The 25,816-nt window shown below is 36.0% G+C and overlaps 1 protein-coding gene across 7 annotated transcripts in view; it reads left to right on the plus strand.

The window, feature by feature from the left end:
• The window catches only part of CCDC18 (coiled-coil domain containing 18), a 116,686-nt gene that overhangs the window by 25,124 nt on the left and 65,746 nt on the right, over positions 1–25,816 (plus strand). For 6 of the 7 annotated variants that reach the window (XM_086717577.1, XM_086717573.1, XM_086717578.1 and 3 more), the window contains 8 exons: positions 1,394–1,490; positions 3,519–3,640; positions 4,593–4,884; positions 6,868–6,992; positions 8,069–8,229; positions 15,292–15,515; positions 18,701–18,811; positions 19,400–19,531. In XM_086717577.1, the coding sequence (XP_086573703.1) occupies positions 1,394–1,490; positions 3,519–3,640; positions 4,593–4,884; positions 6,868–6,992; positions 8,069–8,229; positions 15,292–15,515; positions 18,701–18,811; positions 19,400–19,531 (1,264 nt within the window). The remainder of the gene's footprint in view (positions 1–1,393; positions 1,491–3,518; positions 3,641–4,592; positions 4,885–6,867; positions 6,993–8,068; positions 8,230–15,291; positions 15,516–18,700; positions 18,812–19,399; positions 19,532–25,816) is intronic. The other variant, XM_086717575.1, reaches the window with a different exon arrangement.

Raw genomic sequence — 25,816 nt, forward strand, 5'->3', positions numbered from 1 at the left:
ACAGGGACCTCAGCTCTGTAATGTCTATAATGTTTGCTTAAAGTAAAAAATGCTACATGAAACAAAAAAAAGAAGATTCATTAAAGCTTGATTGGGAGTACATGGATGTTTATGTATACTTTTCTGTATGGCTAAAATCTGTCTTTGCTTTTTTTTAATTGGTGGTGAGGAAGAGTAGGTAAGTGTAAAAGTGGCTAAGTTTGTCTTAAAAGCAAGGACGAGAGAGGAAAGCATATCAGTGGAGGGTTTTGTTTAAGTGAGAAATACAGGTATCCTTTGCCCTCTGAGCTCTATTTATGCAAACTATGTAATGGAATATATTCTCTTAGATTTTTAGATAAATCCCTTATTATTTAAACTCTTACCAGGGCACGTGGGTGGCTCAGTCGGTTAAGTGTCCGACATTGGCAAGCCCTGCGTCGGGCTCTGCCAACAGTTCAGAGCATGCTTTGGATTCTGTGTCTCCTTCTCTTTCTGCCCCTCCCCACTTGCATTCTGTCTCTCAAAAATAAATAAACATTTAAGAAAATATTTAAACCATTACCATTTATCTAAAACTTTGGAACCAGATAGACACTTTGATATCCACAGTTGCTATCCAAACTTAAGTACTACATATATTTAGAAAGTAAGAGATACTTCCATTGAATTTGTAAACCAGTAGAGAAGAGACTGAAAGTATAGAAGATAGAGTTAAGTCCCTGAAAGGGGAAGAGCTGAGGTCTAGAGTGTAGAGAAATTCACTCTTGATAAGAGTAGAGTCACTAACTACCCTTACATTGGAATGAATATGATGAGAAGAGGTTTAAATAATAGAATAATTTTTAGAGGTAGCTATGAAATTGACTACATTGGCCCAATTGTCTCAACTCAGTGTGAAAAGTATGAGGAAAGGTCAGGGTCAACTAAGACAGTGCTTCATAGTGGGTAGATTTTTTTGTTCAGATTTTTACATCTTTTGGAAGTTACTACTGTCTTTTGAAATACCTTTTTGAAAATTTACTTGCCCTTTGCAAAGGTCACAGGATTTACCGAATATTTCTAATATACTAGACCATGGATTGATTCTGTAATATTTTGAAATTCTGATTTTTGAGTTTATACAGCCTAGGCTGCTTCCCTGATCTTTTCCAGATAGAGAAAAAAATTGCTAACACATAAGAATGTATGTATGTTTCAAAGTTTATGTGGTGCTTTATATTTTATTTTTCATATTGATACAGTGAGGAAATTATTGTAGTCTCTATTCTTCATTTTGCAGCTTAAGCTCATTACTCTTTTTTAGTACTGCTTGTCTCTAATTATTTCTTATAATAAAATATAGGTTACTTTGGAGTTTCACTAGTTAAATGCAGAGCACTCTTTACTTTTATTCTCCCTTTTTAAATTTTAGAGCTGAACGACAAAGGAATGAAGCACTATATAATGCTGAAGAGCTGAGTAAAGCTTTCCAACATTATAAAGAAAAAGTGGCTGAAAAACTGGAAAAGGTAAGAAGCAGTTGTGCAAATTCAGTATTTTTGGAACTGTCCATATTCTAAAAATAAAAATAGACATAAATAGAATGTATTTGTTTATAGTTAAAGTGGGGAATAATTTTTATGACCTTGTAATAAAATCATTGGAATAAAGAATTGTAAATATTGGCTAAGGCTGGTGTTCATAATCTTATAATGAGCAGAAACTTTTTTGTCAAAGTGGGAAAAGAATGGAGACAAGGGGAAGAACAAAATACAGAGAAAGAAAAGAATACGGAGAAAGATGAGGTGAGTGAGCAGAGGTTGGAGCTGTAGAAGTAGAAGCAGAAAATTTGTTCCTATCACCTCCATGAAAATGAAGACAGAGTAGATTGTATAGCCTTCAGTTGTCTCCCTGGACCTACCACCCTGAGAGGATCTTACTCCTTCCTCTCAAAGGGAAAATTCCTTTAACAGATTCTACATGGTAGTATAGTGACTTTATTACATTCACTTAATATTTTCAAGTCATATGGATAATAAAACCTGTTTGGAGGAAGTCCACATGTTGAGTATTCAGACATTGAGCTCAGAAGAGAGGTCTGGTTGATAGATACTAACATGAGAGAATTCCATCTTGAGATAGTAATTGAAAAAGAGAAAGTTAATGATTCTGTTCAAAGAAAGGTAGAAGGGTAGAAGAAATATTATTATTAAAAGTTTAATAAAGAAATACCATATGATTTCACTTATATGTGGACTCTAAAAGATAAACAAACAAAAAGCAGAAACAGACCCATAAATACAAAGAACTGATGAGGTGTTGGGCAAAATTGGTGAAGGGGAGTGGGAGATACAGACTTCCAGTTATGGCATGTGGAAGTCACAGGCATCCAAGGTACAGCATAGGGAATCTAGTCAATTGTATTATAATAGTATATGTAGCGTCAGATGATAGCTACACTTGTGAGCACAGCATAATGCATAGAGTTGCTGAATCACTGTATTGTACACCTGAAACTAATGTGACATTGTTTGTCAACTATATTTCAATGAAAAATTCTTAAAATCCTGTCAGATACTGTTCTTAAGTGTAAATCAGATCACTGTTTTGAAGGCCTTGGAGAAGATCCCTGTGGGAATGAAATTTTGTAGGAGGGATTTTTAATAAGGTAATTTGTCGGGGGAGATAGAATACCTAGCAGGGGTAATATGTTCAGGGAGAGGGAGGACTTTATAGAGGAAAGAGAAAAATGTTAAGATGATTTTTTTTTTCACATTTCTCCTTAGGATTATCAGTTCAAACCACACTCAGTAGGTACCTCTAGTTAGGTCGATGTAACAGGCAGATCTGCCTATTCTGTCACTCCCACCACTCTCACCTGAGTGCTTGATTTTTATCTGGTTTAGATTTGGACTATAATTTAAGTGGGAGTATCTTGTGGCTAAAATTTCAAAAGTTATTTCTCCATAACATTTGCAGCATAGTTAGCCTCTTGTTAATTTCATGCAGCATCCCTGCATAAATTGCTTGCTTTGCTCCCGTGAGGCCAGAATGCTTCCTGTCGGGTGATAGTGCCATTGCCCGTCTGTCATAGGCTCTCAACCATTTCTGGACAGGCGGTGGCATCCCCCTCCTCGTCCTTTGTTACTGCCCGTCACTTTGCTCCTTTCACTACAAGGCTGGGGACTTAAATGTGTGAAATACTTACTCTACTCTCCTGCTTATTTCTTTTTTTTTTTTTTTTAATTTTTTTTTCAACGTTTTTATTTAGTTTTGGGACAGAGAGAGACAGAGCATGAACGGGAGAGGGGCAGAGAGAGAGGGAGACACAGAATCGGAAACAGGCTCCAGGCTCTGAGCCATCAGCCCAGAGCCTGACGCGGGGCTCGAACTCACGGACCGCGAGATCGTGACCTGGCTGAAGTCGGACGCTTAACCGACTGCGCCACCCAGGCGCCCCTCTCCTGCTTATTTCTGAAGTCACTACTTTTTAGTTTGAAACACCTAAAATTTATGACTACAGTAGTATGTCCACTTAAAACAAATTATTGTTTTAGGTTCAAGTTGAAGAAGAAATATTAGAGAAAAATCTAATTAGCTGTGAAAAAGAAAATAAAAGGCTGCAGGAAAAGTGTGGTGTATATAAAAGTGACCTTGAAATTCTGAAAGAAAAATTAAGGTACAGTATCTTGTTATGGAAAAAGGAGTTTTGTGTGGAAATGGAGAAAGAACTGAAACGTTTTAAAATAGAATATTTTGTATATTGTAATTGTGGCCTTAAATTACATAGAAAGCTAGGTTTCATGACTGCAATTGTTTTCTGGGTATAATGTTAGGATTTTTAATGAATAAAACGTGTTGATATTAATATACTTGCAAATATAGAGTGATATGATCAACATATTTGCTTTGCATATATTTAGAGAAGATGAACACAAACATATCTGAAAATATTACTGCCTAGTGATCTGTTAATGGTTGATTACTATCTTTTAGAGTTGTGGCTAATAGTTCATGATTTTTTCTTATATAACCTAAAACTTTCTTGAAGTTGCAATATGTTGAATTAGGATGTGGGAGTTAGATCTCCTGTCTTATACTTTTATAAAGGGAGCACAAGTGCTTCAAAGATAATGGAGTTATCCTGCCTTCCTCCTTACTATGAGACACTGGGAAAGTTTTATAACCTTTATATACCTTAGTTTCCTTATCTATAAACAGAGAGTGATAATCATGCTACCCACATAAAGTTGTGAGTGCCTGGCATGCAGAAAGTAGGTACTCGGTAAATGTGAGCAGGTATTATTATTTCAGAATTAAAGCTTTAAAATATTTTATTTTTTGAAAAATTTTAAATGTTTTTATTTGTTTATTTTTTAATATAATTTATTGTCAAGTTGGCTAACATATAGTGTATACAGTGTGCTCTTGGTTTTGGGGATAGAGTCCTGTGATTCATCGCTTATATACAACACCCAGTTCTCATCCCAACAAGTGCCCTCCTCAATGCCCGTCACCCATTTTTCCCCTCCCCACCCCCTGCTTTAAAATATTTTAAAAGTGAGATTAACTAGGATTTACTGAAAATAAATATATATTTTGTTTTCATTTTTATGTTTTTTTCTTCATAGGCAGTTAAAAGAGGAAAATAACAATGGAAAAGAAAAATTAAGGATCATGGCAGTGAAAAATTCAGAAGTTATGGCACAACTAACTGAATCTAAACAAAGTATTCTGAAGCTAGAGAGTGAGTTAGAAGACAAAGAGGAAGTACTGAGAGAAAAATTTTCTCTAATGAATGAAAACCGAGAATTAAAGGTCCGTGTTGCAGCACAGAATGAGCGACTGGATTTGTGTCAGCAAGAAATAGAGAGTTCAAGGGTGGAACTGAGAAGTCTGGAAAAAGTTATGTTCCAGTTGCCAGTAAGTATGGATGAAAAGGAAACTTTTACTCAAGTGCTTTATAAGAGATCATCATTTTGTGGTTGCTTTATTAGCTTTTACTTTATGTTTTTTTTTACATATCTATACTTTCAGTAATGAATTTCTTTTCTACCTAATCCCTTTTCTTTTTCTGCTCCTACCCTTTCTTAGTCTCTCAGACGCCCTATGTAAGAATGGCACAGGATTTTTAAAAAACAGCTTTATTCAAGTAATATTTGTATACCACAGAATTCACCCATTTTAATTGTACCATTCAGTGATTTTTAGTAAACTTACAAGTTTTGGAGCAATCACTGCAGTCCAGTTTTCAGTTTACCATTCAGAAGATTCCTTTACCACACTCACCCCTAGGGAACCACTAATGTATTTTCTGCCTCTAGAGATTTGTCTTTTTTGGATTTTTCATATAAATGAAATTGTACAATATATGGTCTTTAGCTTTCTAAAAATTTTTGAGGATCATTCATTGTGATATATATCAGTACTCCATATCACTTTATTGTTGAATATTATTCAATTGTATGGATACACCACATTTTATTTAACTGTTCACCAGTAAGTAGATAGATATTTGGATTGCTTCCATGTTTGGACTATTATGAACAATACTGCTATGAACATTTGCATACAAGTCTATGTGTGGACATAGTTTCATTTCTCTTGAGTACATACCTAGGAATGGAATTGCTGGGTCATATGGTAAAGTTGTACTGAATTGTTTTCCAAAGTGGCTATACCATTTTACATTCTCACCAGGAATGTCTGAGAGTTCCTGTTTTTCTACAACCTAGCCAACATTTGTTATTGTCTGTCTTTTAGATTTATAGCCATCTTAGTGGGTGTGATGTGGTATCACATTGTGGTTTTAATTTACATTATTCTAATGACTAATAATGTTGAGCAACTTTTCGTGTACTTATTAAAATGTTTTTATGATAGCAGATGGCCATCATTTCTCTTTCAGTTACATATATAACTATATATATAAGTGAGATTAGAAAGAAGGTTAAGTATAACTATGTCAGAAATCTGTTACTGATAATTGTAAAATAAAGGTGAGATCAGGAGAAAACTATATAAATGTGTCATGGCTGATTTCAAATATGTATATATGTATATATTTTTTAATTTTAAGTTTATTTATTTTGAGAGAGAGAGAACACAAATGAGGGAGGGTCAGAGAGAAGGAGAGACGGAATCCCAAGCAGGCTCCACACCATCAACGCAGAGCCTGACGCAGGGCTTGAACTCACAAGTGGTGAGATCCCAGCCGAGATCAAGAGTTGGATGCCTAACCAACTGTGCCACCCAAATGCCCCGGTTTCAAATATATTTGGATGGGTGGTAGACTTACCAATTTTATTTCTTTGACTCTTACCTATTTTATTTTATTTTTAAAAATACAGCAAGGGCACCTGGGTGGCTCAGTTGGTTGAGCGTCTGACTTCAGCTCAGGTCATAATCTCAGGGCTCGTGGGGTTGAGCCTTACATGGGGCACTGCTGACAGTGCAGAGCCTGCTTTAGATTCTCTGTTTCTGTCTCTTTCTCTCTCTTTGCCCCTCCCTCACTTGTGCGCTCTCTCTCTCTCTCTCTCTCTCTTTCTCTCTCCCTCCCCTTCACTCTCCCTCACTCTCCCTCACTCTCAAAAATAAATAAACATTAAAAAAAATTAAAAATATAGCTAAAGTGTTTTGGAAAATACTACATGTGCCTCTGTTGTTTTTCACATAATGTTATATTATGTGATACCTCCATAATGATTTATATAATGCAGGTTTATTTTAACTATTGTGATTTTTCTGTTATCTCAGTATTTCATAATGTATTTTTACATTTATCCTGTTGACGGACATTAGGTTGTTTCTATTAAATTCACACAATTTTTCAAAATTGGAGTTCTGAATAAAACAATTGCATCATAGATATTGTAAGTTTATGTATGTCTCTTTTTAAATTTGCAGTTAAAAAGAGAAGTGTTTGGTTTTAAATCATCTCTTTCTAAGCACCAGATGAGTAGTTTGTCAAACAAGGAAGACAATTACATTGGCTGCTGTGAGGCAAATAAAATGTTGATTTCAGAATTGAGGTATGGCTTTCAGATGCTGAAGTTGTAGCAAATACAGTGGTTTTTTTTAAATTGGCAGTTAAATTAAAATCCTTAATTGAGAAGATGAAAAATATATAGAAAATTTCATCGAGTATTAAAACAAACAACTGTGTTTTCACAACTAAGACTTGATTCTTCTTAACATTCTGTGATATTTTTTTCAAATGTGTTTAAGTAAAACATAAAACATTACAGGGTGGACAATACCCATTGATCTTTCCCACTAGTCTCATTCTCCTCTTAAGAATACACCATCATGGGGCGCCTGGGTGGCGCAGTCGGTTAAGCGTCCGACTTCAGCCAGGTCACGATCTCGCGGTCCGTGAGTTCGAGCCCCGCGTCGGGCTCTGGGCTGATGGCTCAGAGCCTGGAGCCTGTTTCTGATTCTGTGTCTCCCTCTCTCTCTGCCCCTCCCCCGTTCATGCTCTGTCTCTCTCTGTCCCAAAAAATAAATAAAACGTTGAAAAAAAAAAAAAATTAAAATAAAAAAAAAGAATACACCATCATGAACTGGGTACGTATTCTTCCATCCATTTTGTGTATGTTTACATTCACACATACATGCAAAATATATATGCTTATATTGTTTGTAATTTTGCTTTTTTACTCAGCATTATTTTTTAAATTCATACATGTTGAGGTGGGTAGTTACAGTCAATGGGTGGATTAGTGTAGGTAGTTTTAATAGCTGTATAGGAGTCTGTCCTAGAACTGTGTCACCTAGAACTGTAGTTTTCTTCTGTTACAAACAGTGCTGCAAAGTACATACCTTTATGTATGTATATGCCAGAGTGTCTCTAGTGTATATTCCTAAAAGTGAAAGTGCTGGGTTATAGCATGTGTACATTTTTACTTTTACTAGGTACTATCAAGTTTTTAAAGTAGTTGCACCAGTTTACATTCCCATCAGTGGTATATAAGAATTTCTACATCCTGCCCAAGAGTTAACTAATAATCAGAATTTTAAAATTTTTGCCAACTTGAAAGGTAAAAATGGTGGGAGATATTTATATAGATCTTTCTAATAGTTTTTGGTGTATTTTGTTTTGTTTCAGGATTAAACTTGCAATAAAGGAGGCAGAAATTCAAAAGCTTCAGGCAAACCTGGCCGCGAATCAGTTGTCTCAGAATCTTATTGCTTGTAATGACAAACAAGAAAGTGGCAAATTAAATAGTGTAGAGACAGAACCGGTAAAACTAGGAGGTAATCAATTAGGTGAGTGTATTAAATTCTTTTTTTAATTTTTTTTAATTTTTTTTTTAATTGATTTTTGAAGGAGAGAGATGGAGCATGAGCGGGGGAGGAGCAGAGAGAAAGGGAGACACAGAATCCGAAGCAGGCTCCAGGCTCTAATGCTGTCAGCACAGAGCCCGTCGTGGGGCTCGAACTCATGAACCGTGAGATTATGACCTGAGCCAAAGTCGGACACTCAATCGAATGAGCCGCCCAGGCGCCCCTAAATCGAATTCTTTAATTCTAAGTTGTTTATGATAGTTTTTTAGAGAAATGGATTATCAGATGTTTAGTTTGTATTATCAATAATCTGTTATTACTAGTTATGGGTTGGTAAGATAGCAAGAATTTCAAAATTGTTGAACTTTGCATTATTCTTTAAAAATGATAAAGCTACCCCTGGGTGGCTCAGTCAGGTAAGCGTCCAACTCTTGATTTTGACTCAGGCCATGATCTTACGATTTGTGAGTTTGAGCCCCATGTTGGGTTCTCTGCTAACAGTACAGAGCCTGCTTGAGATTCTCTGTCTCCCTCTCTACTCCTCCCTCTCTCTCAAAAACAAATTTAAAAAAACATCAAAAAATGTAGTTTACAGAAGTAAAATTTACTAGTAGGATACACCCATTTAAAATAACAGAGTTTGAAATGTTTTGTCAAATGTATATTTTTTCATGTTTATACCCTTGTAACTATCACCACAATTAAAATATCTAACATTTCCATCAGAAGACTTACAAATGAACAATAGACACATTAAAAAAATGTTCAACATCACTGATCATCAGGGAAATGCAAATCAAAATCTCCATAAGACATCACCTCACACCTATCAGAATGGCTAAAACCTAAAACACAAGGAATAACAAGTGTTGTTAAAGATGTAGAGAAAAAGCAACGCTTGTGCACTGTTGGTAGGAGTGCAAACTGGTGTAGCCACTGTGGAAAACAGTATGGAGTTTCCTCAAAAACAAAACCAAAAGCACACTGTATATACACTATATGTTAGCTAACTTGGCAATAAATTGTATTTAAAAAAAAATTAAAAATCACCATATGATCCAGTAATTCCACTACTGGGTATTTACCCAAAGAAAACAAAACTATTAATTCAAAAGATACATGCACTCCTATGTTTATTGTGGCATTGCTTACAATAGCCAAGATATGGAAGCAACCTAAGTTTCCACTGATAGAAGAATGGGTAAAGAAGATGTGGTGTGTATATATGTGTGTGTGGAATATTACACACACTGGAATATTACTCAGCCATAAAAAGAAATGAAATTTTGCCTTTTGCAACAGCATGAATGGACCTAGAGGATACAATGCTAAATAAAGTGTATCAGACAGAGAAAGACAAATACCATATGATTTTATTCATATGTGGAATTTAAGAAACAAACCAAATGAACAATGAAAAACAGACCAAAAAATCTCTCTTAAATATGGAGAACAAACTGGTGGCTGCTAGACTGGAAGTGGGTGGAAGAAAGAGTAAAATAGATAAAAGGGTATTAAGAGTGCACTTATCATGATGAGCCCTGAGTAATGTGTAGAAATGTTGTATTACCATATTGTACACCTGAAGCTAACATAACACGCTATGTTAATTATACTGAAAACCAAAAACAAAAAAAGCCATTTTCCTAAGGATCCCTTACACTCCTTAATTTTCTTTGGGTTCAATTCTGTCTTTAACTTTTCTTAAAATGAAAGCTTAGATTATTGATTTTAAACCTTATATAAGTATTTAAGGGTATAAAATACTTCTCTTTAGGCAATGCTATACCTGCATCCCACTAATTTTTATATATTGCATTTTCATTTTATTCACTTCAAAATATCTTATAATATCTCTCGTGTGTATTTATTTCCAAATATTTAGAATTTTCCAGGTGTCCTTTTGTTATTAGTAGTAGACATTAAGTTGTTTCTAATAACCTAATTCATGAATGAACCTGATTTCAGTTCTTAAAAATGTTTTGAGATTTAGTTTATTGGCCAGCATATGGACTATCTTGATGATTGTTTTAAATGCACTTGAAAAAATTGTGTATTCTGGGGACTATTGGGTAGAGTGAACTTCAATCATATTAAACTTATTTATAGAAGCTTGAGTCTTCTTTCCCCCTAGTGATTTTCTGTGTACTTGTTCAATTACTGAGAAAAAAATCTTGAAATCTTCAGATATGTATGTGAGTTTGTTAATTTATCCTTTTAGTTCTGTGAGTCTGAACTCTGCTTTACCTAAAATTAATATAGTTACTCTATCTGGGGCACCTGGGTGGCTCAGTCGGTTAAGTGCCCGACTTCTGCAGGTCATAATCTCACGATCCATTGAGTTTGAGCCCCGGGTCGGGCTCTGTGCTGATAGCCCAGAGCCTAGAGCCTGCTTCGAGTTCTGTGTCTTCCTCTCTCTGCCCCTCCTTTACCCCTGCTCACACACTGTCTCTCTCTGTCTCAAATATAAACAGACATTTAAAAAAATGTGTTAATATAGTTACTTGAGCTAATTTTTTATTGGTATATAATTGACATATAATATCATATTAGTTTTAGGTGTATGTCATAATGATGTGATATATGTGTATATTTTGAAATGATAACCACAATAATAAGTCTATGTAACATCTGTCATCATAGATAAGTAACAAATTTTGGGGAGGGATGAGAGCTTTTAAAATCTACTCTCAGGGTACCTGGGTGGCTCAGTCAGTTGAGCATCCGACTTCGGCTCAGGTCATGATTTCATGGTTCGTGAGTTCGAACCCCATGTCAGGCTCTGTGCTGACAGCTCAGAGCCTGGAACCTGCTTCACATTCTGCGTACCCCCACCCTCTCCGCCCCACCCCTGCTTGTGCTCTCTCTCTGTCTTTCAAAAATGAATAAACGTAAAAAAAAATTTACGATCTACTCTCAACAAGTTTCAAATATATAATATTATTGACTATAGTTACCATGCTGTATATTATATCTATACCCAGGAGTTGTTTATCTTATAACTGAAAGTTTGTACCTTTTGACCACATTTACCCATTTTCCCCACTACTAACCCCTACCTCTGGCAAATAACACTCCGTTCTATGAGTTTGTTTCATTTGTTTGTTTGTTTTTATATTTCACATGTAAGTGAGATCATACAGTATTTGTCTTTCTCTGCCTGGCTTTTCATTTAACCTAATGTCCTCAAGGTTCATCCATATTGTCACAAGTAAAAAGATGTCTTTTTGGGGCACCTGGGTGGCTCAGTTGGTTGAGCGTCTGACTTCGGCTCAGGTCATGATCTCATGGTTTGTGAGTTCGAGCCCCACGTTGGGCCCTGTGCTGACAGCTCAGAGCCTGGAGCCTGCTTCAGATTCTGTGTCTCTGTCTCTCTCTGCCCCTCCCCTGCTCATGCTCTGCCTATCTCTCAAAAGTAAATAAACATTAAAAAAAAGTCCTTTTTGGGGCACCTGGGTGGCTCAGTCGGTTAAGCGTCCGACTTCGGCTCAGGTCATGATCTCACGGTTCGTGGGTTCGAGCCCCGCATCGGGCTCTGGGCTGACAGCTCAGAGTCTGGACCCTGCTTCGGATTCTGTGTCTCCCTCTGTCTGCCCCTCCACTGCTTGCACTCTGTCTCTTGCATCGTCTCAAAAATAAACATTAAAAAAAAAAAAAAGTCCTTTTTATGGCTAAATAGTATTTCTGTGTGTGTGTGTGTGTGTGTGTGTGTGTGTGTGTGTGTGTGTATGCTACCTTGTATTTATCCATGCATCTGTCAGTGGATGCTTAGATTACTTCCATGACTTGGCTATTGTAAATAATGCTGCAATGTACATATGAGTGCAGATAGTGATTTCATTTCCTTCAGGTAAATATTCAGAAGTGGAATTACTGCATATGTGATAGCTCTATTTTTAATTTTTAAAGGCAATTCCATATTGTTTTCCATAGTGGCTCTACCAGTTTACATGTTCACCAACAGGGCACAAGGGTTCCCTTTTCTCCACATCTTCACCAATGCTTATTTCTCATCTTTTTGATGATAGCCATTTTTGTAGGTGTGAAGTGATACCTCATTGTGATTATGATTTGCATTTCTTTGATGATTAGTGGTGTTGAACATCTTTTCATGTGTCTATTGGTCATTTGTATATCTTCTTTGGAAAAATGTCTTATTTAGACCTTCTGCCCATTTTTTTTTTTTAACGTTTTTTATTTATTTTTGAGACAGAGAGAGACAGAGCATGAACGGGGGAGGGGCAGAGAGAGAGGGAGACACAGAATCGGAAGCAGGCTCCAGGCTCTGAGCCACCAGCCCAGAGCCCGACGCGGGGCTCGAACTCACGGACCGCGAGATCGTGACCTGAGCCGAAGTCGGACGCCTAACCGACTGCGCCACCCAGGCGCCCCAGTTCTGCCCATTTTTAATTGTTTTTTTTTTTTTTTTTTTTTGCTATTGAGTTATATGAGTTTTTATGTATTTTGGATATTAATCCCTTATCAGATATAGATTTACAAATATTTTCTCCCATTCTGTAGGTTGTCTTTTCATTTTGTTGATGGTTTCTTTTGCAGTACAGAAGCTTTTTACTTTGATATAGTCCCACTTGTTTATTTTTACTTTTTTGCTTTTGCTTTTGGTGTTGAATCCAAAAATTACCATCACCAGGACTGATAGATCTAAGAGCTTTTTACTTATGTTTTCTTCCAGAAGTTTTATGTTTTAGGTTTAATATTCAAGTCTTTAAACCATTTTAAGTTGATTTTTGTCTACTTAAGATAGTGGTCTATTTTCATTCTTTTGCATATGGCTGTTCAGTTAACCCAACACTGTTTATTAAAAAGACTGTCCTTTCCCTATTGTATGTTCTTGACTCCTTTGTTGTAAATTTACCTTTATTTTGAGAGAGAGGGAGGGAGGGAGGCAGGGAGAGAATGAGGAGGGGAAGGGCAGAGAAAGAGGGAAAGAGAGAGAATCCCAAGCAGGCTGCATGCTGTCAGTGCAGAGCCCAACTCAGGGCTTGATCCCACGAACCATGAGGTCATGACCTGAGCTGAAATCAAGAGTTGGATAGGGGCGCCTGGGTGGCGCAGTCGGTTAAGCGTCCGACTTCAGCCAGGTCACGATCTCGCGGTCTGTGAGGCGGTCCGTGAGTTCGAGCCCCGCGTCAGGCTCTGGGCTGATGGCTCGGAGCCTGGAGCCTGTTTCCGATTCTGTGTCTCCCTCTCTCTGACCCTCCCCCGTTCATGCTCTGTCTCTCTCTGTCCCAAAAATAAATAAATTTAAAAAAAAAAAAAAAAAAAAGAGTTGGACAACTGACTGAACTACCCAAGCACACCATATGTCTGTTTTTAATGCCAGTACCATACAGTTTTGATTACTATGGTTTTATAATACAGTTTGAAATTAGGAAGTGTGACGCCTTCAGCTTTGTTTTACTTTCTCAAGATTACTTTAGCTATTTGGGGTCTTTTGTGGTTCCATACAAATTTTAGGATTGGCCTTTTGTTCTATAAAAAAAATGCCATTGGGATTTTGATAGGGGTTGAATTAAATCTTTAGATTTAGGTAGTACGGAGATTTTCACAGTATTAATTTTTCCAGTCCATGAACATGAACTATCTATTAATTTGTGTCTTCAGTTTCTTTCATCAGTGTCTTATAGTGTTTAGTGTACAAATTTTTCCCCTCCTCAAATTTATTCTTAGATATTTTATTCTTTTTGGGTCAATTATAAATGGGATTGTTTTCTTAATTTTCTCTCTGATCATCACTCCAGCTGTGTTTGATTAGAGTTTTCCTGGTATGACTTTTTTCATCCTTTTAGTCTGTATTTTTTATAGATAAAGTGAGTTTCTGATAGAGAGCATATAATTGGTTCTTGCTTTTATATTCTAACATTTTTTGCTCATTCAGTGGAATGTTTAGACACATTTAATGCAACTATTGGTCTTTTTTGGGTTTAAGTGTATCATCTTGGTATTTGTTTATTATTTATGCTAATGGCCTTTATTCATCTTTCCTGCCTTCTTTTAGATCAATTATATTTTAGTATTCTATTTTTTTTAAATCTTCACTATTGATTAGTTAACTATACTTCTTTACTTTCTTAGTGGTTGCCTTACTGGTTAATATATGTATCTTTAATTTATCATTGTCTGTCTTCAAATATGATTGGCTTCTGGCAGGAGGAATGACAGCAGAGAGAATTAGCTATCAAAGTGATTAGAGAGAATAGGGAAGAGAGTGATGGTATTATTAGCAGAGTGAATGCTAATTATTAGAGATGTTGATAAATATGTCATAAGTTCTCTTACATCAAAGAGTATAGAACTAATGATAGCCTAGAAAGTGAAATATTAGGGATATGGAGAATTGATAGGAAATGGCTACTTGTGCTGCCCTCGAAGAAGGCATAGTGCATCTCCACTTACTTCCATACCTCTGTGTGTTCTCATGCAGTCATATATATTATCCCTCTTTAAAGCACTCCTGAAAGCTCAGTTACTTTTAGGTGGGAATAGGTTTATATATTTATAGTGGAGAAAGTATATATTCAAACAACTACCTTTGATAACCCTCAGTAGTTTTAAAAAAGCATCACTGAATTCTCAGTTTTCAGCTTTTGAACTTGCATCTGTATACAATAAATAAAAATATGCTCTAGAGAAATTTTATGATTAACTTCAGTTTAAGGAAATAATGATTTTTTAACAATGATTTTTTTAAACAATTATTTTTTTTTTTTTTTGCAATTTTTTCTATCCGAAATACAGGGATTTTTATAGGTGGAGAAGGACTCTTTTTAGTATTAAGGAATAGTCTGGAAAAGTGAGTGACTCAGAAGTTATTCCTACTTTGTTATGTACTTAATAATAGAAAGTATGTTACTTGCCATGTTCCTTCATTACCTTTTCCTTAAAGTACATCTCATTCTCTGTTCCCTTTAGTATTCTTTAGATAAGAAATTAAACTTTATTTATGATTAAATCTTTCAACATTGAAATAGGGTTTTTTTCTGTAAGTTTTATACAGAGGAATTTTCCTTTTATGTTTGTCAGCAGAAAGAATAAAAGACCAAAATCAACATACTGTGAACAAGCAATATGAAAGAGAAAGGCAAAGACTTGCTTCTGGAATAGAAGAACTACGTACTAAGTTGATGCAAATAGAAGCTGAGAATTCTGATTTGAAGGTTAACATGGCCCACAGAACTAGTCAGTTTCAGCTGATACAAGAGGAGCTGCTGGAGAAAGCTTCAAACTCTAGCAAACTTGAAAGTGAAGTAAGCTTGATTTAGCTGTTTATATGTACTAACTTTGGAGACAAAAAAAAGGTAGAGTTTTGTAAAAGTTGTATGTGTAAGTCCAGATTTATACATCAAAAGGAATTAATGGTACCACATCAGTTATAAATTCTTTTAAAATTATATTGGGAAACCTTCTGTTAAAAGTAAGAAATTACTCTTTAGTGGCTAACAGGTCTCAGATATGGTGGAAGTTGTATTGTATTGCAGTCTGTTATTTCTTCCAAGTATAAGTTAATATGGCCAGGGGCATCTGGGTGACTCAGGTTAAGCGTCCAACTTCAGCTTAGGTCATGATATTGTGGCTCGTGAATTTGAGCCCCACATCAGGCTCTGTGCTGACAGCTCAGAGCCTGGAGCCTGCTTTGGATTCTGTCTGTCTGTCTGCCCCTCCCCTGCTGTGCTTGTTCTCTCTCTCTCTCAAAAAAAAAAAAAAATGAACATTTAGGTTAATATGGCTAATACACATTTACAAGTAAAGAACTTGGGATTATATAATTGGAAGAAAAGGAGTGATAATAGAGGATTTTGATTGTTAGCAAACAGCAGAATCACCTAGGAAGCTGGTTAAACATGTAGATTTCTGGGTACCATTCCAGTGATTCTGATTGAGTAGATTTAGTCCATGTAAATCTAAATTGTAGCCATTAGCTTACTTAGAAAATATCCTAGTACCCAGTGCTAATATCATCGTCAATGGGGAAAAACAGAGCTTTCCCCCTAAGGTCAAGAACAAGAGAGGAATGTCCATTCTCACTGCTGTTATTCAACATAGTATTGGGAGTCTTAGCTTCAGCAGTTAGACAACACAAAGAAATAAAAGGCATCCAAATCGGCCAGGAGGAGGTCATACTTTAACTCTTCACAGATGACGTGGTACTCCGTATGGAAAACCCAAAAGATTCCACCAAACAACTGCCAGAACTGATCCATGAATTCAGCAAAGTGGCAAGATATAAAATCAATGCACAGAAATCGGTTGCATTCCTGTACATCAACAATGAAGCAACAAAAAGAGAAATCAAGGAATTGATCCCATTTACAATTGCACCAAAAACCAAAAAATACCTATGAATAAAAATAACCAAACAGGTGAAAAATCTATAAACTGAAAACTATAGAAAGCTTATGAAAGAAATTGAAGAAGACACACAAAAAAATGGAAAAATATTCTATACTTCTAGATAGGAAGAACAAATATTGTTAAAATGTCAGTACTACCCAAAGTAATCTACATATTGAATGCAATACTTATCAAAATAACACTGGCGTTCTTCACAGAGCTAGAACAAACAATCCTAAAATTTGTATGGAACCAGAAAACACCCCGAATAGCCAAAGAAATCTTGAAAAAGAAAACCAGAGCTGGAGGCATCACACTCCTGGACTTCAAGCTGTATTACAAAGCTGTAGTCATCAAGACAGTATGGTACTGGCACAAGAACAGACACTCAGATCAATGGAACAGAGTAGAGAACCCAGAAATGGACCCACAAACGTATGGTCAACTAATCTGTGACAAAGCAGGAAACAATATCCAATAGAATAAAGACGGTCTCTTCAGCCAGTGGTGCTGGGAAACTGGACAGCGACATGCAGAAAAATGAACGTGGACCACTTTCTTACAACCATACACAAAAATAAACTCAAAATGGATGAAAGACCTAAATGTAAGACAGTAAGCCATCAAAATCCTCGAGGAGAAAGCAGGCAAAAACCTCTTTGATCTTGACCGCAGCAACTTCTTAACATGTCTCCAGAGGCAAGGGAAACAAAAGCAAAAATGAACTATTGGGATCTCATCAAAATAAAAAGCTTCTGCATAGTGAAGGAAACAATCAGCAAAACTAAAAGGCAACCGACAGAATGGGAGGAGATATTTGCAAACGACATAAAGGTTAGATAAACGGTTAGTATCCAAAATCTATAAAGAACTTATCAAACTCAACACCAAAAAATAAAGAATCCAGTGAAGAAATGGGCAAACGACATGAATAGACACTTCTCCAAAGAAGACATCCAGGTGGCCAACCAACCATGAAAAAATGCTCAACGTTACTCATCATCAGGGAGATACAAAGCAAAACCACAATGAGATACCACCTCACACCTGTCAGAATGGTTAACATTAACAAGTCAGTCAACAACAGATGTTGATGAGAATGTAGAGAAAGAGGATCTCTTTTGCACTGCTGATGGGAATGCAAAGTGGTGCAGCCACTCTGGAAAACACTATGGAGGCTCCTCAAAAAATTAAAAATAGAACTACCCTATGACCCAGCAACTGCACTGCTCAGAATTTACCTAAGGGATACAGGTATGCTGTTTTGAAGGGACACATGCACCTCAATGTTTATAGCAGCACTATCAACAATAGCCAAAGTATGGAAAGAGCTCAAGTATCCATTGACGGATGAATGGATAAAGAAAATGTGGTATGTATATGTATACAATGGAGTATTACTCGGCAATCAAAAAGAATGAAATCTTGCCATTTGCAACTACATGGATGGAACTAGAGGGTATTATGTTAAGCAAAATTAGTCAGAGGAAGAAAAATATCATATGACTTCACTCACATGAGGACTTTAAGATGCAAAACAGATGAACATAAGAGAAGGGAAACAAAAATAATATAAAAACCGGGAAGGGGACAAAAACATAAGAGATTCTTAAATATGGAGAACAAACAGGGTTACTGGAGGGATTGTGGGAGGGATGATGGTCTCAATGGGTAAGAGGTATTGAGGAATCTACTCCTGAAATCATTGTTGCACTATATGCTAACTAACTTGGATGTAAATTAAAAAAATAAAATGAAATAAAATATCCTAGTACTGAGATTAATAACTTTTTAAATTACAAAATTAGCACAGTCTTGTTCAAAGTACAGAAAGGACAAAGAAGAAAATGCCATTAATAATTCTACCACCAGAAATAGCTACTATTAACATTTTTTTATACTAATTTCAATCTTAAATGCTACTTTTAAGAAATGGGTTAGGATGTAATCCTATTTGGACATAGGACTCAGAATTAAATTACTTATGTATTACATAGATGGAACAGTCCCTGGTCTTTCCTTCACCATTTTTCTTCTAAATTGCCACTTATATTCAAAAGTAATTTTTAAAAATAATTTGTTTATTTCAATGTGTTTTCAGATGACAAAGAAATGTTCTCAACTTTTAACTCTAGAGAAACAGCTGGAAGAAAAAATAGTTGCTTATTCCTCTATTGCTGCAAAAAATGCAGAACTGGAACAGGAGCTTATGGTAAATATTACTGTGTGGTTACAAATTCACTGTGACTTTAATGCACTTGATTTGTGACAGCATGTTTGTTTTATTTTCATTGTTATACAGTATACCAAATAGGAAAGCATAAATTCTAGTAAATTCTTCTGATTATTTGTTTTTTTTTCTATATTTTTAAGTCAATAGGCTTATATATAGCAAGTTGTTATCTGTAATTTCTTATTTTTATTCTAGTAGAAGTGAAGGAAATAATGAACTTCTTTGATATGCTTTTCAATATTTTAAAATAGTTGAAGGTTTTCATTTTGACACAATTTTTTAAAATAACCATTTTGTCTTATGTATATGTTTAGATATTTTTGATGTTTGACATATTCACTATTGTGATTCTTAAAAAAATAGAGTACGACAGATTTAATGCTTTACTTAAGTGTTTTTATGTAAAACTTGTTCTCAGTTATATTCATTTTTTTGTCTTTCCTAGTCTTTATTTTTTAATATGAAATTTATTGTCACATTGGTTTCCATACAACGCCCAGTGCTCATCCCAACAGGTGCTCTCCTCAATGTCAGTTATATTCTTTTAAATTGTTTTTTTATTTCTAGGAAAAGAATGAAAAGATAAGAAGTCTAGAAACCAATATCAATACAGAACATGAGAAAATTTGTTTAGCTTTTGAAAAGGCCAAGAAAATTCATCTTGAACAGCATAAAGAAATGGAAAAGCAGATTGAAAGAGTAAGATACTATGTTTTCCATGTAGACATAATGTATGTTTAGAATATGAATGCTGAAAAGAACCTTAACATTACTAGCTCAACTTTTTTTTTTTTGATAGATGAGGAAACAAAGACCTAGAAAAGTAAGTGGCAAGTAGTAGAATTAGCATCCCATTACTTCTAGATCATTTTACAATGCTTTCTTGTATAGTACTCTTGCCATTTCAGTTTTAATAATTATTTTTTGGCATGATTAAATTAAGAGTGATTTTGTAGACTCTGGTACACTAGACATAAAAATAGCTTGAAGACTGGTTGAGAGTAGAAGTGCTCTTACCATTGAGTTGAAATTAGAGTAAGAACAAGTTAAAGAAGAAGCTGTGAGACCAAAAACATAAGACTAAGTAAAAAATACATTATTTGATGGACTTAATAGTAGAATGGAACTAATAAGAGAAAAAAAATATGAGCTTGAAACAAAGAGCAACAGACACTACTCAGTCTGAGAAACAGGAAAAAAGATCAGAGCCTAAGGGACCTGTGCAATAATGTCAGAACTGGAACTCTATACCCATTAAAACAGTAACTCCCATTTTCCCCTCCTTTCACCCCCTAGCTACTGTCATTCTATTTTCTTCTGTCCCTATGATTTTGACTACCCTAAGTATCTCATATAAGTGAAATCATACAGTGTTTGTCTTTTTGTGACTGGCTTAATTCACTTAGCATAATATCCTAGAGGTTCATCCATGTTGTGGTGTACTGCAGAATTTGTTTCCTTTGTAAGAATAATATTCTATTGTATGTATATACCACATTTTGCTTATCTATTTATCTGTCAATGGACACTGATTGCTATGGCCAGAATTTCTAGTACTGTGTTGAATAGAAGTGAGAGGGGGCAGGGTGCCTGGGTGGCTCAGTTGGTTAAGTGTCAGACTTCGGCTCAGATCACAACCTCACGGTTTGTGAGTTTGAGCCCTGTGTCGGGCTCTGTGCTGACAACTCAGAGCCTAGAGCCTGCTTCAGATTCTGTGTCTCTCCTTTTGCATCTCCCATGCTCATGCTCTGTATCTCAATATTAAATAAATGTTAAAAAATAAAAATAAAAACAAAAAAACAAAAACGAAGTGAGAGGGGACATCCTTGTTTTTTTCCTGATCTTAGAGGAAAAGCTTTCAGTCTTTCACCAATTGAGTAGGATGTTAGCTGTGGGTTTTCCTTTTTCTTTTTTTAGTGTTTGTTTATTTTTGAGAGAGAGAGAGAGAGAGAGAGAGAGAGAGTGGGGGGGGGGGGTGCAAGAATGGGGGAGGGGCAGAGAGAGAGAGACAGAGACACAGAATCCAAAGCAGGCTTCAGGCTCTTAGCTGTCATCACAGAGCCCCACGCAGGGCTCCAACTCACGACCTATGATATCATGACCTGAGCCGAAGTCGGACACTTAACTGACTGAACCACCCAGGTGCCCCACTGTGGGTTTTCCATAAATGGCTTTTATTATATTAAGGTAGCTTTCTTTTATTCCTAGTTTGTTGAATGTTTTTCTCATGAAAGGGTTTTGAGTTTTGTCAACTTTTTTCCTTCATCAATTGAGATGATCATGTGTGGTTTTTTTTCCTTCATTTTTTTGATATGGTACATTACATTGATTCATTTTTAAAAATGTTTATTTATTTATTCTCAGAGAGAGAGAGAGAGAGAGAGAGCAATGAGCAGGGCAGGGGCAGAGAGAGAGAGAGAATCCTGAGCAGCCCTCATGCTGTCTTCTGCACAGAGTCTGACGTGGGGCTTGATCTTATGAACCTGAGCCAAAATCCAGTTGGACGCCCAACCAACTGAGCCACCCAGGTGCCCCTGTTGATTGATTTGTGTATGTTGAACCATGCTTGCATTCCAGGAATAAATCCCTCTTGATCATAGTGTGTTACCCCTTTTACTACACTGCTGAATTTGGATTATTAGTATTATGTTGATTTTGGCATTATAAGGGATATTGGTCTGTAGTTTAGTGTCTTTGTCTGGTTTTGGTATCAGGTTAAAACTGGTATCAGAATTAGTTAAGGAGTGTTCTCTCTTCCTTAATTTTTTTGGAAGAGTTTGAGAAAGATTGGTATTCTTTAAATTTTCACTGGTGAGGGGCGCCTGGGTGGCGCAGTCGGTTAAGCGTCCGGCTTCAGCCAGGTCACGATCTCGCGGTCCGTGAGTTCGAGCCCCGCGTCAGGCTCTGGGCTGATGGCTCAGAGCCTGGAGCCTGTTTCCGATTCTGTGTCTCCCTCTCTCTCTGCCCCTCCCCCGTTCATGCTCTGTCTCTCTCTGTCCCAAAAATAAATAAAAACGTTGAAAAAAAAAAATTAAAAAAAAAAAAAAAATAAATAAATAAATAAATAAATAAATTTTCACTGGTGAAATAATTCATTGAAACTATCAGGTTCAGGGCTTTTCTTTGTTGGGAGATTTTTGTTTACTGATTTAACCTCTTTACCAGATATAGATCATTCAGATTATCTATTTTTGCATGGTGTAGTCTTTGTAGGTTTTGTATTTCTAGGAATTTGTCCATTTCATCTAGATTATTCTATTTGTGGGCATACAATTATTCATAATACTCTCTTATGATCTTTTTTCTTTCTGTATAATTGGCAGTAACATCCCCACTTTCGTTGCTGATTTTGGTAATTTGGACTCTCTGTTTTTTAATCTACTCAGCTAAAGATTTGTCAATTTTGTTTATTTTTCCCAAGAACCAACTTTTCGTTTTGATATTATTTATTCTTTTTCTGTTCTCCATTTTGTTGATCTTTACTGTAATCTTTATTATTTCCTTCCTTCAAGTAGCTTTGGGTTTAGTTTATTCTTTTTCTGATTCCTTATGTTTTGAAGTTAAGTTATTGACTTGAAATCTTTTTTGATTTTTAATGTAAACATTTATAGCTATAAATTTACCCATTAGCACCACTTTTGCTGGGTCTCTTAAGTTTTGGCAAGTTGTGTTTTTGTTTTCATTTGTCTCCTAAGTGTCTTCTAATTTCTCTTGTGAATTCTTTGATTCATTCGTTGTTTAAAAATCTGTTTAATTAATGCCACAATTTTGTGACTTTTTAAATTTTCCTTTCATTATTCACTTCTAATTTCATCTGGTTGTGGGTTGGAGAATATACTTTGTATGATATCTGTCCTTTTAAATTTGTTGAGACTTCAATTTGTGGCCTAACATGGTCTATCCTGCAAAATGTCCCCTGCACACTTGAGAATGTATATTCTGGTTTGGGGTAGAGTGTTCTGTATATGTCTATTAGATCTAGTTTATTGTGTTAAATCCTCTGTTTCCTGATTAATGTTCTGTCTGGTCTTCTATTATTGTGAGTGGGGTATTGAAGTCCAACTATTTTTTTAGAACTCTGTTTTTCCCTTCAATTCTGTCAATTTTTGCCTCATATATTTTAATGATCTGTCATTACATGAGTAAATTTTATAGTTGTTATATCTCACTACTGTTTTGAATCTTTTAGTAATATGTAATGTCTTTCTTTGTCTTTTATAACCTTTTCTGATTTAAAGTCTATTTTGTCTGATATTTGTGTAGGTACTCCTGCTCTCTTTTATTATTTGCATGGAGTATCTTTTTCCATCCTTTCACTTCTAACATGTTTGCATCTTTGGATCTTAAGTGAGTCTCTTGTAGACAGCATATACAGTTGACACTTGAACAACATGAGTTTGAACTGCATGGATCCATTTATTTGTGGATTTTTTTATAGCAGTACTGTAAATGTATTTCGCTTCCTTATGATTTTTTTTTTTTTTTTTTTTTTTTTTTTTTTTAAATTTTTTTTCAACGTTTATTTATTTTTGGGACAGAGAGAGACAGAGCATGAACGGGGGAAGGGCAGAGAGAGAGGGAGACACAGAATCGGAAACAGGCTCCAGGCTCTGAGCCATCAGCCCAGAGCCCGACGCGGGGCTCGAACTCACGGAGCGCGAGATCGTGACCTGGCTGAAGTCGGACGCTTAACCGACTGCGCCACCCAGGCGCCCCTCCTTATGATTTTTTTTAATAACATTTTTCCCTGGCTTACTTTAAGAATACATGTAACATGTAAGATACATGTAAGATACATGTAACACACAAAATATGTGTTAATGAACTGTTTACGTTATTGGTAAGGCTTTGATTAACAGTAGGCTATTAGTAGTTACATTTTTATGGAGTCAAAAGTTATACACAGATTTTTTTTTTTTTAATGTTTATTTTTGAGACGGAGACAAGAGTGCAAGCAGGGGAGTGGCAGAGAGAGAGGGAGACACAGAATCCGAAGCAGGCTCCAGGCTCTGAGCTGCCAGCATGGAGCCCAACGCAGGGCTCAAACTCACAAGCTGTGAGATCATGACCTGAGCAGAAGTTGGACGCTCAACTGACTGAGCCACCCAGTCACCCAGAAGTTATACACACATTTTTTACTGCACAGGGGAGCAGGCCTCCTAACCCTATATTGTTCAAGGGTCAGCTGTAGTTGGATCATGTGTTATTATCCATTCTGCCAGTCTCTGTCTTTTGATTGGAGAGTTTAATCCATTTATATTTAAAGTAAATACTGATAGGGGGTGTTTTACTTTTGTCATCATGTTATTTGTTTTCTATATGCTTTATAGTTATTTTGTCGTTTCTTTCCTACATTACTATATTTTTTTGAATTTAGTTGATTTTTTTGTAGTGAAATTTTAAAATTCTTTTCTTATTTCCTTTTTTGAATTTTGTATTGCTATTTTTTTGGTGTGGTTGTCATGAGTATTACATTTAACAATCTAAAGTTACATTATTCTAAGTTGAATTTATACCAGCCTGACTTAAGTAACATACACAAACTCAGTTCTTTTACAGCTCCATTTTCACCTCTTTCTATTGTTGATGTCACAGAATTACTTCTTTACATATTGTGTACCCTAAAACATAAGCTAATGATTCTTTCAAATGCATTAGTCTTTTTTTTTTTTTTTTTTTTAAATTTTTTTTTTTCAACGTTTATTTTTGGGACAGAGAGAGACAGAGCATGAACGGGGGAGGGGCAGAGAGAGAGGGAGACACAGAATCGGAAACAGGCTCCAGGCTCTGAGCCATCAGCCCAGAGCCCGACGCGGGGCTCGAACTCATGGACTGCGAGATCATGACCTGGCTGAAGTCGGACGCTTAACCGACTGCGCCACCCAGGCGCCCCATGCATTAGTCTTTTAAATTACATAGAAGAGGGGCGCCTGGGTGGCTCAGTTGGTTAAGCGGCCGACTTCGGCTCAGGTCATGATCTCACTGTCCGTGAGTTCGAGACCCGTGTCGGGCTCTGTGCTGACAGCTCAGAGCCTGGAGCCTGTTTCAGATTCTGTGTCTCCCTCTCTCTGATCCTCCCCCGTTCATGCTCTGTCTCTGTCTCAAAAATAAATAAACGTTAAAAAAAAAAAAAATTAAATTATGTAGAAGAGTTGTAATTACAAGTCAAATTTATACTAATACTAGTTTTTACACTAATTTTTTTAATCCTTTTTTATAATTTTTTTAAAGCTTATTTCTGAGAGAGAAAGAGTATGAGCTGGGGAGGGGCAGATACAGAGGGAGAGAGAGAGAGAGAGGCTCCGCACTGTCAGCACAGAATTAACACGGGGCTCACACTCACAAACTGTGAGATCATGACGAGTTGAAATCAAGAGTCAGATGCTTAATGACTGAGCCACCCAGGCTCATCCCTAATTGGTTTTTTTCTTTAAATATATTAGTCTCTTAAATTCTATAGAAAACAAAAAATGCAATTATAAACCATTGTTGGAGTAATACTAGCTTTTATAATTGCCCATGCAGTTATCTTTATTGAGATTTTTATTTCTCCATATGGCTTTGAATTACTGTCTAGTGTCCTTTCATTTCACTTTGTAGAACTCCCTTGAGCATTTCTGGTGAGGTGTATCTAGTGGTCACAAACTCCCTCAGCATTTATTTCTCTGGGGATGTCTTAATTTCTGCCTCAAAAGGACAGTTTTGCCAGATAATAGGATTCTTGGTGGACATTTTGTTTTTTGGTTTTTTTTTTTTTCAATATATCAACATATTGTCTTTGGGCTTCCAAAGTTTCTGATGAGATCTGCTTGTAAGGTTATTGTGGATCCTTTATATGTGATTATTCACTTATCTCTTGCTGCTTTCTAGATTCTTTGTCTTTTGAGAGTTTGATTATAATGTGTCTTGGTGTTCCCTTTGAGTTCCTCTTTCTTGGAGTTGAGATTTTTGGATGTTTATATCCATATCTTTCATTAAATTTAG

The sequence above is a fragment of the Puma concolor genome, chromosome C1, assembly GCF_028749965.1.
Source record: "Puma concolor isolate L17-30 chromosome C1, mPumCon1.1.hap2, whole genome shotgun sequence".
Taxonomy (NCBI): domain Eukaryota; kingdom Metazoa; phylum Chordata; class Mammalia; order Carnivora; family Felidae; genus Puma; species Puma concolor.